Here is a 16,214-nt window from a genome sequence, read left to right as displayed (position 1 = left end):
TCAGTTTCACAGTCCAGGAAAGTCTCCATCAGAAATGCTGTCATTGTTGGACATGAAGTCATGTTGATTCTTTTTTTCAAGGCTTCTGCCATAATTCAGACACATGCCATAAAATCTGCCATAAAAGTAAAGAAAATCAAAGATCGGACAAAAATCTGCTGGCAGTACATCTATTTCCCCTCAGTGCACATTGTTCAATCTTCCATTTTCACCTCTGGGCTGTAGGTTCAAAGACACAAAAGAGAGTTTTCTGTGAAAATGTTATCATCAATGTATCTATCAAACATTCCACATACTGTTAGTTTTCTCACAAACTTTTAGTTTAAGGTCATAGTGTGTTTTTGACAATTTATGTCACATACTGTTCTGCTCTGAACATTTTGTACTTTTTGTTGCAATTGCAGGCAAAGCTTGAAAGGACTTAAAAAAAAAAAAAAAGATTTTCCTCTCTGTTCAACTTGCTTCTCTGGCTCTGTCCTCAGATCCGCTCCGATCAGGATAAGGATGTGGGCATCCGCTACAGCATCACCGGAGCAGGCGCTGATCAGCCCCCGAGTGGTATCTACAACATAGATCCCATCAGCGGCAACATGTTTGTCACCCAACCTCTGGACAGAGAAGAAAGAGCTTCCTTCCATGTAAGAAAGAAATGTCTCTACTCGCCTGTTTTTGTTTTCTCTCTAGCTCCAGTTATGTCTGTCTCATTATCTCCCAATTATCCCTGAGGAAATGTGCCGGGGCCCATCTCTTCCCCATCTACCTTTCCTTTTAACAAGTAATGTCGTCTGCCAAAACTAAATGACAAGTCAGGGTGCATTCAGAGCAATCACTGCTCTGATGTACAGTACCTTCACATCAGCCGCTCCAGGAGTTAATTGAAGCCGAAATCAGCTATGAAATGAAGACTGGTTTGACAAAACCCACTGCCGCGGAAACTGCCATATGGATTTGGGTTTAGCAGTGCAGAGTAGGAGGATTTGAACACACAAATGCAAAGTGATGTGCAGGTAAATTGTTGTGCACGTTTGTGCCATCAGAGCTAACAAGCTTGGCATATGTGTGTATGAGCTGGTATATGTGTGTGTTTCTGTGTATGGCATGCTGATTGATAGCTGATTTACCGTTAGTGGGCTCAGGTCTTCTTTTCCACCTCTCTTACTTTCTGTCTGTGTCCCACTTTCCTTTTTGCACTTCAATCCCACACATTGTTGCAAACTTACCTCATGCACTCTGAGCAGCTGCGCTGCTCATTGGGGCAGGCTGACAGCTGTATAGTTAGCCTACATGTGGCCTAGTGATTCCCTACCACACTCACGCACACATATGCACACAGAGAAAACCAGATGATTGGTCTCTCTGGAACCTCGGGTTAAACAGCTTTTCATATGTGTGAATTAAATATGCAGGGCCACATGAGGCTTGTGCTAATGCTAGGCCATTGGTTCATATACCCACATTACAGGTTTCAATTTATCTCAGCAAAGACTAACACCTCCACTTGAGGTGAATGCCGGTGTCAGAGTCACAACTCCTGCGCACCTGTCAGAGTGATGGATGGCTGAGCCGCCGATAGAGCTAATTCAAAAGCATGCTCCTGTCTCTTCAGGAAAGAGGGGAGGGGGTGCCTTCATTGCATACACTCAGCATTATGCCAACAGTACAAACTTTGAATGTATACACACAGGCATGCACATAGATATGCATTGGTAAATTCCACAAAGCTCTATGTGATTGTCTTCTTGATTAGTTTGTCTTGCTTTTCTCATGCAGATGATCCTCTTGTTCCCTCACTTGCTGCATTCAGACTCTGGTCACTGCTGACTGTGTATGTGATTGTTGTCTCTCCATACCTGCTCGTACTCTCAACCAGCAAATTGGGATCAATAAAGCAGGCAGGTTATTGGTCCCTGGGAAAGGACAGCGGCTCAGTAAACAGTTCTTATTTGACACAACCTGTAGTGAAAACAGCATGTATGGTTGAGAGCACTTCAAGTTGAATGAACCTCCTATTTAGACACCGTGGACCCATGCTGCTTGTGATGTGATGTATGATTTACTGCAGGAGAATGTAGCTAGTGATCGACCCACGGGAAATTTAGTCCATGACTTTCCTCCTTTTAACTTGATAGGAAGTTCCCACCACTACTGTGTGCCCTCATAGGCCAAACTTTGCTTGTTAGTTTTGGGTTCAAGAGAAAAGAGAGACAAGGCTGCTGTTTTTGACAGACTAGCACCAGGGGGAAGTGATCTGTGAGGTGAAGAGAGTGGGTGTTAGCCTGAGCTTCAGTTTTGTAATACAGACCTACTGTGATGAAGCAGGGCACAAGGAGAATTGCAAGAAGAAAAAAAAAAAAACCCAAATGTGCTTTTTTTTCTTTTTCCATCTTTTGTTGCATGAATGCATGCACTGAAGCATACAGGAAGGGTTATAATCTAAAAGATCCGGTCATGGACAGCTGGTATACAGCATTTTTTCAACTGGCCTCAAATACAAGTAATTTTCTGGAACCATTATGCTTATTACTGTATTTATATTGATATTGCATTCAGCTACAATAACAGCGCTGTGAGGCTTGAAATGGCAATACTAACATGTTTATGTTGTGACGCCATGATGTTAACGTGTACTAAATGGCTTTAAAAATAGACACTAATGGTAATGTAATTAGTTTTGCAAGCATTTGGAGTTAAATCAACGAGCTGGCCACGTTTTTTATGCCATTCCTTCTAAAGCATGTTAAGATGTCTCAGTAAATAAGTTTAAACTTTGACCAACTGCTGGAACTCGACTTTAAAAAATCAAAAGATATTCAGATTCATTAGACTTTATCTTCTAAGCTAGGTTGTCTTAAACCCATGGCCTCCAAAAAGTAAGTCTAAGCTAAACTACAACTGAAATCATAAGTTATAAGTGTTATTGTGAACGAGGTATAATTAAAATAGTGTAAATGCTTATCTAACTACGTGTCATGTGAGCACGCGAAGATCCAACACAGTCAAGCGAACATTAAACACTCTTTGCCAGCTCCCTAATACAGAGTGTCTGTGTAGAGTTTGCCAACATGGGCATAGCAACATTATGGAACTAGCACAGGTAACTGCCCGCTAAATATACAGCAATTGGGTAGCTGCTCTGTGCCCTGCTTCCTGTAAGAGCCACTCATGCAGCAAGCTGACCAAATCCAAACTGAATATTTCATCTACACTATCTGCTGTTCCATGCAGCATGTGAGACAGAAAAAATTCCAACAATATCTTGATCTTCATGTTCATGTGAGGTTATGTATGACACATCTGTAAAGGATAACTCATGAGCTTAATATTCCATGCCTAATTAAGTGAGCGCTTCTTAATTTTAAGTTAATGCAATGGATTTGGTTTAGATGACTTGAAAATAAATCACCTCTGAACAGCCTACTGGTTATTTCTTTTGGCGAGATAAGAATAGCGCTTCACAATATTAATTTTACATGTTATGAGATGAAGATCTAAGTTTTTCCTTGCAACGCTCACGCCTCATACATTGGACTGAGGCATGAGTGTTGCAAAGTTAATTACTAATTAACTCTCAACATGAGCATTGGCCAGAAGTCATTAATCACTACATGAGTCTTTATCATGGCGGACTGTTGCTAGCTGAAATGTAGCACTATTCTCAGTGAGTATATACAGTTTATTTACTCATGTATACATACATATATTGTACATAGAGTACATATAGTGTAGGAACTAAAGAGAAGAAATTACGTGATTTTGTGACAGGCTGCTGGTAACACGATTCTTAAAGCTACAAGGTAACCTTGGCCTCAGAATCTTAGCAGGAAAAATAAACACTCCACTTGAAGCACCATGCTAGTATAGCTATACATTGGCTAAGGGAGCCAATGGTGCAAAGTACAAACTGTATTTCTCCTCTGTGGTTGGTCCAGTCATCCTAAAGCTCACGCTGCAGAATACTGATGTTGCTTTCCACACATACATTTGCAGTTTGCACAAGGCACACTCATCCAGGCCCTGTGATCACATTTCCAACCCCGCCACTGAGCACACAAACGCAGAGACACATAAACAGACTCCCGAGAACATACGCAGGAAGACACATGCAGAAATGTGAATATATAAACGCTGACACATATAGAAATAAAAGAAAATGTGCAGGAATATACACACGCACAAATCTGCAAGCAGAAAGGACAGAACACATACAAACGAAAACACAGTGTGACACGAAGACAAAAATACACAGCGGTCGCACATACACACCAGTGCAGTTGAGGCAGCCACACATATCGCAGTCGCACATATCACAGTCACACTTTCACACTGTGCAGTGTTCACAGCTGAGAAAACAGATTGGGCTTGTTTGTTTGTTGGGTCTCCTCTCCATGTTTGTTTGCTGTGCTTCAGCCAATGGAAAACTAGCATCTTGAGGATCATTAAGTGGCTAAAGAGGGCTCTTTTGATTGGCTGTGCACGCCTCCCCAGTGTGTAATCTTCCTGCTCGTCGGCGTCCGTGTTAATGTGTCTAAACATGTGTCTGAATTGGTGTTTGGAATGCTCAAGCAGTTCGGCTAGGGTTCGATGAATCCTTGACAGACAGGCACAAAAGCCGACATGATCGTGGTGTTTTGGCAAAGGCAGGTGCCGCCATTCAATCTTTCATGTCGCCCCACAATGCATCACGGTTTCCTGTAAATAGGCTGACAGGAAGACCCTCCTCGACTGTGTGCAGACAAAATATTTTGCTGCCAGCGTGTCTGTTTTAGCCAGAATGAGAGCCCTTCTCCATTTAACAAGCCAAGCTGTGATTGATTAACATTTCTGCAGAGGATACGAATGTGTATGCAATTGAATGAGAGTAATGTAAGTCATGGTGAACAGTGCCAGTTTGGTTCCAGGGCTATTACAAAGCTTTGCGTTATATTAGATATCATTAGAGGGGACTGGTAGGGAGAAGAGGGTGTGTAAGAGCAGTGGTGGAGATTAAGACATTCCACTGCAGATGATGATTGCTTTTGTCAGTCTTGCCTGTTCAAGCCCCCACACCTCCGCACTGCCTCTTTGTATTTTCATCTCTCATTTGCTTCCACAGGACTCATTCACTCTTCTCTTCTCTTCGTCCCATCTCATTCGCCGTTTTTTTCCCCGCCCCTTCTTTCTTTCCCTCTCTCCTCTCTCTTTCTCTCTTCTCACACTGTGAATTGTCAAGGAACAGCTCATCAGACGGAGACATCCATCCAAATGGATGGCTTTGTCAGAACAAACTGAGACAAACATTCTCCCTGAACAAAAAGAAACCACAGCTTGAGCAGCAACACCTCTCTGATATTTTTCAGGCCTCTGGCTGTGCTAACAACAAAATAGGTGTTGTTTGTGTGTTTGGAACATTTCACTGCTTTGCCCCTGTCTGTGCTGTTGTGGTCCGTGCCAAGGTACCAACAGGATACTCATGCCCTGTTGGCAGACATGAAAAAGAATATTTGCAGATTATATGAAGATGCCAATTAACAAAGTCGAGGAAGCTGTTGGTACTGAGGTTTTTCCTTTCTGCAGAATCTTTGCAGAGTGTCTTATGCATCAATCCGATGCCTCGTTATCAGACTTAGTTGAGCTATATATGGAATATTCATACAACCTTAAATGCTGTGCTGAATGCTAATGATATCATTTTATTTCTTTCACTTGGGCCTTTTTATAGCTGCGTGCACATGCAGTGGACATGAACGGGAACCAGGTGGAGAACCCGATCGACCTGTACATCTATGTGATCGACATGAATGACAACAGACCCGAGTTTCAAAACCAGGTGTATAACGGCTCTGTGGCAGAAGGATCCAAACCAGGTACCAATTATTTCTACTTGTGATGAGATCATGAATCTAATACAGTCTAATGTGAAAATGTAGATTATTCAGCCATAATGTACAAAAAGTTGTCTGCAGTCTTGAGCAACTCATTTTTTAAGCATTAGTTCTCCAGACTTTTTGAAGGTCACATTTTTTCTTTAGACAGTCCTTGTACCTGACCATTTTCACTGGATTTTTCTGCTTGTTTGTTTGTTTATTAGGTCATTTTAAACTGCCATATACATTTTTCTAGCATAAAAAGTCACCTAACTCAAGGAATGAACCTGTGCTGTCTATACACATATCTAGCGACTCAGCAAAGAACCAATTTTAAATTGTTACCTTCAGGCATTTTAGCTTAATTTGTCCCATTTTCTTTAGTTAAATATATGAAAGGATAGATTTAGGTATGCCAAAGACAGCACAGTTTAACATGAAATATTAGTTTTGCAAAGTATTTCCCAAAGAGGTAATAGCTAATAATCTGGGATACTCTGAACTGGTAATGGCGTGTCTGTAAATGATTTGAGGAAACTGGGCAAGTGGAGGACAAACGAAGAAGTGTCAGGCCTAAAAACTGTCAGATGAACAGTATCTGAAGCTCAAGTCCTAAAAAAAACACCTTACACCAGCGGTCCCCATCTTTTTTGCACCACGGAGTGGTTTATGTCCGACAATATTTTTACGGACCAGCCTTTAAGGTGTCACGGATAAATACAACAATATAAAACCAGTACCAGTACCAAAAAAAAGAAGATTTATTCATTACAATGGAGATCTTGTCCAAATTGATGGATTTATGAACACAGAAAAGTACAGTCATATTTTGAGCAACCATGCAATACCATCTGGAAAGCATTTGATTGGCAATAGCTTCAATTTTCATCATGAAAATTATCTCAAACATACTGCCAATGCAGTAAAAGCATACCTGGATAGAAAATCACACAACATGGATTGGCCTCCCCAGAGCCCAGAATACACAGATATAATGTACATAGTTTTGAGTTCAGCGACTTACAAGAAATATATGTCATCATCATGCTGGTAAATCTGTTTAGAAATCATAAGAAAATACTCCTTAGAGATATTAAGAATCAAATCAGTGTCAACTAACATCTCCCCAACAATACAAACAGCTCAATGTTAGAAAACATGACAAAAAGAGTAGCGTACTCGGCTCTGCATTTAGACTTACTTGTTATTACACTCACAGTTGTGATTAGAGAAAATGAAAAAAAGAAAAGGTTTTATTTGTCTGCTTCAACAGTGCAAGGTGTGAGTGCAAAATGTTTGTTACAAAAACAGAAAACAAGATTTAAATATCCTGCCTTCACCTTCAAAGTCTTCACCTTCAGAATTCACCTACCCTGCTTACATGATGCGGCTCCCTCCAGCTTCATCCTTTTCCTAAAGATGAAATACAATTTCCAGAGTCACTGCCTGACACATTGGAGACGATCCAGTCAATGGCACAAATGGTCAGACCTGCACTTCCAGGAAGCAATCCAAGTTTAGCTAGAGTACTGCAGCGCAAACAGTAGCTGGATGGTAGAGGTGGGCGATATAACCTAAAAAATGATATCATCATATTTCACAAAAATTCACAGTAATGATATTTGTGAAATACTGAACATTTCAAGACTGCAGCTTTGATGACAGACTACCTAATACACAGTATGAGTGCATTACTGCAAAGTACCATCAGCAGCATTATAGTGCAATAGCAATGACACAGCATAAGTCAAATGCAAGCACAAAAATAGCCAAGGTTGTGTATTCCCTGGAAAATTTAAGCAAAACTATAACATAACTGCTGAACACGTGAACAATAACAATAACTAAAGTAACTTCACGTCGTAACGTCTCGGCACAATAAAATTGTCACATAATAAAACTGAAACTGAAAAGTGGACATAAAGTATTTTTTGCTTGAGATGTCAGGTCGAGTTTTTTAACCAGCTGCTTAAAGCCCTCCTTTACCTGCAACCACGTCAGTGATTTCCATCCACTGTTTACTGTTCCTGTCATACGGAGCATTCAAGCGATGCTCCTGTCTCACATCACCAGCTGCTAGCATCTTTTTCTTGCATACCATCATATCATAACTGTGCACCCCTAATACCGATGTGTTATACATACAATCTGTTTTTAGGGGGAGAGTCTGGGAACTCGACTGAACTCTGGTTAAGTAGTTTTAAGTCAACAGCTTTATTTCACTGAACTAATCTAGTTAATGTGCTGATCTGAAAAGGCTGCCTTCAGGCCTTCAGACACAGTATAACAAATACAAAAACTACCTGTAGCGCTAATAACTGTATAACTAATAACCCTAATTTGTCAAAGGATGGGGCAGCTTCACAAATTCTTATTGTTTGACTTGGTGACTGGGGCTGGGTGAGGGGTATAGGTGCTGTAGGGGCTATAAAATACCTGCGAACACAAGTCTGTAATTACTTAATACCCACTTAATACAGCAATCTCAATCACTGCATGGAAAATCATGACTCCACGGCCCTTTTTGTCATCATACTGTGCTCTTCTCAAGATAACTAATGTAGCAGTTCATTGGAAGCTGTGCGGTAGCCATATTTACATTAATTATTACTGAGACTTGCAAAAAAATTTGTTGTTTATGGGCCCTTTTTACATTAGCTTATAAGATCAATGTTTCACCGTGACTCTTGGCTTTTTCTCGTTGGTTTAGACAAGGGCACGTCAGCGAGATATTTATGTTACAGCATCTTGGCTGGATGCATCATTATCAGATTCTGCAGAGCATGGAGAGATGTAGAGCTTCTCTCAGAATCAGGGAACAGAGTTGCGGTCAGTGCGAAGCCAGAGACAAGAGCAGAATGCACAATGTCTCGACTGGAAGAACTCCTGTTTTAACAATCAGACCCCGAGGACCCGTGTTTGTCTTCACAGCGTTCAGATATTGTTCTGCTGCAAGTTTAATCTCAGGGGGATTTGTAAACAATATAGGAACGCATGTTGCGCATGTGTATGTGTTGGACTGTGTGTGTGTGTGTGCACGTGCACGTGAACGCTGGTTACTCCTCAGTGGAGCGTGGGTCTATATACAGAGCTCCTAATTAGCGAGGGTAACCAGACATTCCAAAAGCTACTTTCTTTGTTTTTCACTCTGATTCTCTCTGTGTAGTTTCAAATGAAAGACTGCAATGACAAAAAGTGTTTGAATTCAATATTGCATTAAGCCGGGCAAAATCTGTGATACCAATTAACAACAAAAACGTTACACTCTGTACAATATAATTGCTCTGCCCTTCATTAAGCAATCACTGCCAAGTAACACTTGTTTGCGGAGCACACACTGTTAGGTGACAAGATGGGCTGTGTGTTTGTTGTTTAAAAAACAGTCATATTTCACGTGGAGGAGCACGGCCCCTTTTTGTTTTCTTTTGTACAGTCATTCGTCTGAAATTTGATGAATTTTAATTAGAAAAATAGACCGCGTGTTGGTCTAATTGCATGTTTAGTCGAAGAAAACAACGATTTATCTTCAGCAGAGGTTCGAGACATACTTTTATACTTTTCTGGTCCATTTAAGCGTTTAATACATCCTCAGCCAGTTAAATCTTTTACAGCCTATTAATAGATCCAGTCTAGGATTCCAGTTAAGTGCTGCAGAGCTTTGCTGAAGTTAGTTTTTATACCCACTATTTCTAATTAGCGAACCTGGCAGACAGTTGAATGTGCAGTCAAGTGCTTTTGAAATATGTATCCTGAGTTTGACTCAAATCTTTTTGGGGATTTTTTTTGTACCCACTGGAATCACTAATACTTTAAATCACTAAATCTAAGGCAACAAATTAAAATACATACATTTGATATAATAACTTAAATCTCCAATACAAATAGAAGGTGCTGTGAGTTTAGCAATAGTGTATTTGCACTGGATTTTTCCCTTTTTTCGTTTTCTCACCTCGTCCCACCTGTTTGACCTGTCTTCATTATTTGTGGCACTTCTTCTTGCTTGCCGGTGGATTATATCATGAGGAGATGCACTTTTACATAAACTGACATTTTCAGTGATTAACAAAAAAAAAGACCGTGAAATCTCTCAGGTGTTGCCCAGAGTGACACACTATCTTTCCATGCTGGCAACAGGTGGAGTGAAGCCTGTCACAACACAGCAGCTGACAGGTGCTGCTCTGGGCAGCAGTGCTGCTGTACACAGTATCTCTCAGTATGCCTCGATCTCAGTCTCCCAGTGCACACAGCACATTTAAAAAGCATTAAAAGAATTCCAACACATTTTTCCACAAGTGCAGAAAAGTTATGCTCATATTTCAAAACAATATTGCCACACCAAAAAGAAATGATGTAAGTTTTTATGTGACAGGTTAAGACTAAAAAGCCTGAACTATGAAATAAATGCCAGAAAATTGGCTTATCTTAAACAAATTAAAAAGATATGAGGTGGTTATGGTTAAAAATATCGTACAGTGATGATGTAGAGGTTGGTAACTATGTATCAAATATGATACACTTGGCATTACAGGGTTAAAACTTGACAGCACACTCAACTTTGTGTCCAGAGTCAAGCTGAAGTTTGTCTGTAATTTAAGAACCTGCAGGCATATTTTCTCTCATGTTGATGCTCTGAAGGAGAGTTAGTTTGTATCACCATAATGACAGATGTCTCCACAGCTGAGTCTTTCAATGCTTTGGCCTCATAACAGTTGGGTTTTCAGCGTAAATTCTTTAAACAGCTTAGGTTAAACTGTCTATAAGTGTGCCTTTCGTCTTCAGTATGCACAATAGAAAATGTATGAGGCAGTTCAAATGGTTTTGTAACTCCACCCCTAAAATGCAAAAAATTCACCTGAATGCATCAAGCGCCGGGTGTATCACTTTCAGCATCGACAGATGCAGCTATCAGAGGTTCTCTGAAGCATTACAACACACCCTCATAGCTAGCACTGTGCGAAAGCCATCAAAGAGGAAGTCCTACAGGGAACCGCCCTTATCGCCGTCACCAGATGTTACTGTTAGGTAGAGATCTGATCGCACAACCAGGCAGGATCAGCTCTGAAATCCACACAACTGACACTTTCTGTCACCAGGACCTTGCTCAGCCCCAACAAACCTGTGAGTATTGGAATTAATTTTTTGCAGGTAATCAAGTCTACTCATGCAGTGCTCCATATTCAGCTTATGTCAGCAAGGAATGGATAGAGCTGAGTCTGAATATAAAGGCATCGAGTAAAGCTTGGTGAACCTGCTACTCCTCATGCAGAATACAATAAAAGAAATCCCTGCAAGCCTCCTGTGGCTAAATGCCTATAAGCTCAGGCTGACATGCATATTGAAAAAACAACAACATACATATCAAACGCCAGTGTCATCAAAAAAAGGACACTAGAATGGCCTTACACTCCAGAAAATCTCTGAGACTGCAGCATGAGACAGTCCTTACATCGTGTTAAGTGGGCTCAGATAAAGATTTGTCATGATGGCGTGACTTCTTCAGAAAGCTCTTGTGTTCTGAGGCTGCGGCATACTCAGAACATCTGCCCTGTGATGTTCTGTCCTTCTGCGTCCCTCCCCCGTCTCCCTGACTCTGACAGCAAGTTGTTCCCTTTTATGGACCCTCTTTCTCAAAAAGGACTACTGAAATGAGAGAGGAACATCAAAAACCAGCAGCAGAGTGCCTTCTCTCACAGTCGATTTACCCTCCCGTGAGGGAGGGGATGGGGGGGGGGGCTGGATTCCCCCCCAACGAGATTTAAGAGAACTTCCCTCTTAAATCTCTGTATCTGGGTGGGGGATGATTAGAAACTGGCATAGGAGCAGGGAGATGTGGTGATGGAGGTAAATAACAGTGCTGGGGCTCAGTGGTGTTTCAGTCAAGTTTGGGGTGTGTATCACACTGTGTTCCCTACTGGCAGCAGGCGGAGGTTTACAGTGCCACTCCAGAGAATACATCAGGGTCACGTGAATTTTTATTGACACAGAGGTCCTGCGGTTAGCACTTCCGCCTTAAAAAAAAGGACAGTTTGTGTCACATAGCGTTTTATTTGTTTTACCAGTTTGTTCTTACAGGGCAGGAATGTGTAGTAGAGATTCAATTTTAACTTCAGAAACTAGCTATGGGTAAAAAAAATTCTTCTGAAATCATTTTGTACTTGAACACAAGAAACATGTTTCAGCCTCTCAGCCAGACTAATAAACATTCTCCTAAAACCTCAAATTTCCTTGGTGTTCTTTTGTAATATTGCAGCCGTCAGCTTTCGGCTGCTTCTCTGATATGTTATGTTTTCCAACCAGGTGGGATGGCCGCTGGCTTCAAATAGTGTGATGCTCCTGAGCCTAAAGCAGATTCTTAAACATATTGTTGGTCTTTTCTCTTTCAAGTCAAAATCTCCGCTGTAATTTAATCGACCGCACAGCTCTCTGACATTCAGGGCGTGCATGCATCTGCAATCTGTTACCCATAAACCATCTCTTATGTGTGTTTGCAGTGAATAAAAAGCCTTCAGAGTCACAAGAGGTGCTTTCAGTTTTTAAATTACAGCTTTGTTTATTTTGACTTGTAATGAAATGTATTGCAGTTTGTAAAGATTAATGACGTGTGAGCAGCAGCTCTTATAACGCTTTGTCAAAGACTACTTGACCTTTAACCAGAATGGATCAAGCTGAGAAAGTGCTGGCTCTCTTACACTCGTGCCAAGAACTGTAACACAAGCCCGATTGAATCGAAACATTTTAACTTGAAGCAGAGGCTCAGTACATACAAATCAGTCCAGATATCTGGCAGGAAGGTATGCAAAAACACACACACAGACGCACACAATGGGAAAAGGCAGAGTCAAAAAACCCCACTAGTAACTAGGTCAAATTACCTCCTGGAGAACACAAGGCTGAAACACTTGACACAAAGGTACTGAGACTGGCACCGAGCGAGGGGAACGTAAAGGGCCCTTTTCAGTACGCTAACACATCTCCTCTCTTTACTCACTTGCATCTCTTCCTTGCGTTTTAGCTAATCCCAGCAAGGATGAGAGAGAGGTGCAAGAAGGAGATGCAAAGAGAAGCGATAACACTGCCAGATGAGAAATTCTTTGTTTCCATACTGCTGATCTTAAATGACATCGCTTATTAATGTCATGCTGCACAGCCGGATCACCTGTCACAGTGACTGGTACAAGTAACCACAGAGCTCTCTACAAAATGCAATAATTCTTTACTCATTAGATATTAAGTTGAATAACTGTGACTTATTATTAATAGTAATGTAACAAATTAATGTGTGGATAAGTAATAATTTCTTTCAACTTCCTAATTGCATTGTTGTTACGTAAGGATAAACTGTGCCTGTGTAAGATTTGTCACACACACAATAGCTTTGAGCTGTGATCTGTGTATCCTTGTACACTACAAAGTAAGAAATAAAGTGAAAGCAATATATAAATACAGTCTCTGGCCTCATGTGGAGGTGTGTGGCATTGATGTAAGATTTCCACAAAAGTAGTGTCCTCGCTTTCTTTTGCAGGACCTCATCTTGGCTCGCGGTCTCGCTCCCTGATTCCTTGTGCAGCATTTAAAGACTTGCACGATCCCTGATGGTGAGGGAGATGATGACGGGACATAATTTCTTAAAGCTCTGGTAGAGTGTGAGAGGAGAGTGACACAGGAGGTGACAGCACCAGCAGGAAACATGGTGACAGGATGAGATGGCAGGTGTAAACAATTAGAAAATAATAATTAGCACCTAAAAGCAAGAAAAACCAAACCTTAAACAGCAGAGTGGGATGGAACAGGATCCCACAGCTCCCACTTTTACCCACCTGTGTTTTAAACACCCAGCTTTCTCACAGTACCAGTTTATATAAACCCGATGACATCATCTTGCTCTGCTAGAGAGAAAAAAAATATGCAACTGTTTTTGTGGGTTAAGTAGTTCTCACAATGACAGGTTAACTGATCTCCATGTGTAAAATCAGTGTGGTGCTCCTCTTGAGAGCCAGCTAATGCAGCCGTTATTAGTACACATGATTCAGCCAGGACACTTTTGGAGCTATCCAAGCTTTGAAAGTACTCTTACTGACATCTCACCAGTGTGCATTCAGCGAATGAATCTGACTGTTTTTGCAGCTGGATCCCTGGACGCCTGAAATAACTTCCCTCCACTTTGCTATTCTCTTGCTCGCCTGCATAATGAGCAGCCTTTGCTGCCTGTCCTTCGAGCACAGGCTTCTGCCTTTGTGGTCCTGGATGAAAGTCGACAGGAATAGATCAGCAGACACGGCTGATGTGCTGTGACAAAGAAAATATTTTTGAATGGTTCAAATGGTTGGACTGAATTCCCCGTTTCCTCAAAGTGTTGTGGACACCATTAGAGGCTCTTGTGTGAAAACTCCCAGCCCTGCTCATCACTCCCGCCAAGATTCACCAGGCTTAAGGCTTCTCTCTTACCTTCCTTACCTCTCAACCTCTATTTCTCCTTCTGGCTCTCTGCCTGCACTGCCCGTACTGTACTGTACAGCAGCCACTCTTTGCTGCTGAAACGAAACCTCTATCTTCCCTCCACTGATTAGAATTATTATCCTCTTGTATCATCCATCCCCTGCCCTCTCGCTCCCCGACTTCCCCTTTATTTTTTTCTTTTAGTGGTCTTTACAAACTCTCTCACCACTATGCTCCTCTTTTATTTCGTTTTATGCCCTGCAGTTTCCACCTTTCCTGCCTGTCTTTGTGTGCACCTCGCCAGTCCTGCTATTTCTGTCCATCTCTATCCTCCTTTTCCCTTTTTCTTTTCTTTTTTTTTAAACTCCGTCTTCTCTCTAATTGGAAGTCGGCTGTTGACTCGGACTGATTAATGTTTAGGCAGCAGATAGACCTCACCAGTGATCTCTGGTCACGTGATTGGAATGGCCAACAATATATGCGCCTGCTACCAAATTTTCAGGTCCAACGATTTTAGCAGGAAGGCAATTAGGATTTGGTATTAGTGTTCAAATTAAATCGGAATTAAGCAGGCTCAGAGTTTAACCCTTTCAGCCATAGCCTTTCCTTTTTTGGTTCTGAAAGCCAGCAATCATCATATGACTAAATGAAAGCTTCATGTGTGAACATGTGATTTCTCTGGTCCTGTTCTTGTGTGGAAGACTTCAGAGGCTGATTATATACCGATGCCCCTCGGTGGAATATCGCTCATTGTTTCCTCTTTCCTGTCTTTCTGCGGCCTCTCTTCTTTTCCTTGCTGTTCGACGTGACAAATCCTGCTTTGAAAATTAATGAAGTTTGAAATAGAAATCGAGGCTACAATTATCCCGTCCATGCACGGTGTCACAGGAATGATGGTGCCATCTAGACCCAATTACAGGAATGGAGACACCTGTAACGGCTCAGACCCACAGGGGACCGCTGAATCTGCCACCGATCCGGCGGCTTCCCAGCTTCAGCTGAAACATTTAAATTTATGCTTTGGAAAGAGTCCAAGTCAAGCTTGGTGTTTCTACTTCTGCTTTAGAACATACGTGACACGTGACCAGTTTGATTCACTTTTGATATGACAGTTGAACATTTGTGATTAAGTGCCTGCTCAGCACGGCACCGACCACCCACCACCAAACCCACTGAGGTAAGATTAGTCGCTAAGCTACTTTTTTGATCCCCCTCACATGAAAGCAGTGGCATGTTTTTAAAAGAATCTAAATGAATATTAAGTCAATAAATTAGGCCGCGTGCATCACGCCAAACGCATCACCACTCTTCCTTCATTTCTTTTAACGCTTCAGCTCCTCCTCGCTTTGTGTTTTCCACTACTTACACGCTCTTCTCATTTAACCATGTTTGTGTTTCAGCCATCTCTTCTCTCTGCTTTCCTCCTCCTGCAAGCTGACAGCCTTTTTTTTTCTCTCTCAGCGGCAGCAGCAACGGCAGCAGCAGCAGCCTGTAAATGGCTGCCTGATGGAAAGTGACATTTTCACAGAACCCTGAGAGGGAGGCGAGGTGATCTCTCCTCTTTCCAGCACCAAGTGCTCCTAATTGCCTGGTCACATTTGTGAGCCCAGCTGACAAACTCGTGCAAATCAATAATTCTGCTCGGGGAAGATGCAGGGACACAGGGCCTCTCACCCTGAAACATGCTGAGAGGACACAAACACGCACATGCATACTAATGCATACGTGTGCCTGGAAGGAACTGTGGGCTCATACACACCCTTCCTGCACACATCCTCGTGAGCACTCCCTCTGCCTCTCTACCTCTGTGCTGTCTGGCTTAAATGGCAGTGTTTATCTGTGATTCTAAGACAAATAGGGAGAGTGTATTGAAGCATTAAGGGCAGCGACAGCGCTGCCGAAGGCTGAAATAATGGATGGTGGAAGTAGCAGAAG

At 41.8% G+C, this 16,214-nt stretch overlaps 1 protein-coding gene across 4 annotated transcripts in view; it reads left to right on the top strand.

Annotated features, from left to right (window-relative positions):
• cdh4 (cadherin 4, type 1, R-cadherin (retinal)) overlaps positions 1-16,214 on the top strand; it is a 226,758-nt gene that overhangs the window by 174,366 nt on the left and 36,178 nt on the right. For all 4 annotated transcript variants that reach the window (XR_013909314.1, XM_026168752.2, XM_080302057.1 and 1 more), the window contains 2 exons: positions 483-638; positions 5,699-5,843. Coding sequence is in view for 3 of the 4 variants with exons in the window: in XM_026168752.2 (XP_026024537.2) it covers positions 483-638; positions 5,699-5,843 (301 nt within the window). In the remaining variant the exon portion in view is untranslated. The remainder of the gene's footprint in view (positions 1-482; positions 639-5,698; positions 5,844-16,214) is intronic.

This window comes from Astatotilapia calliptera, chromosome 5, assembly GCF_964374335.1.
Source record: "Astatotilapia calliptera chromosome 5, fAstCal68.1, whole genome shotgun sequence".
Taxonomy (NCBI): Eukaryota; Metazoa; Chordata; class Actinopteri; order Cichliformes; family Cichlidae; genus Astatotilapia; species Astatotilapia calliptera.
This window is presented reverse-complemented; position numbering and strand designations above follow the sequence as displayed.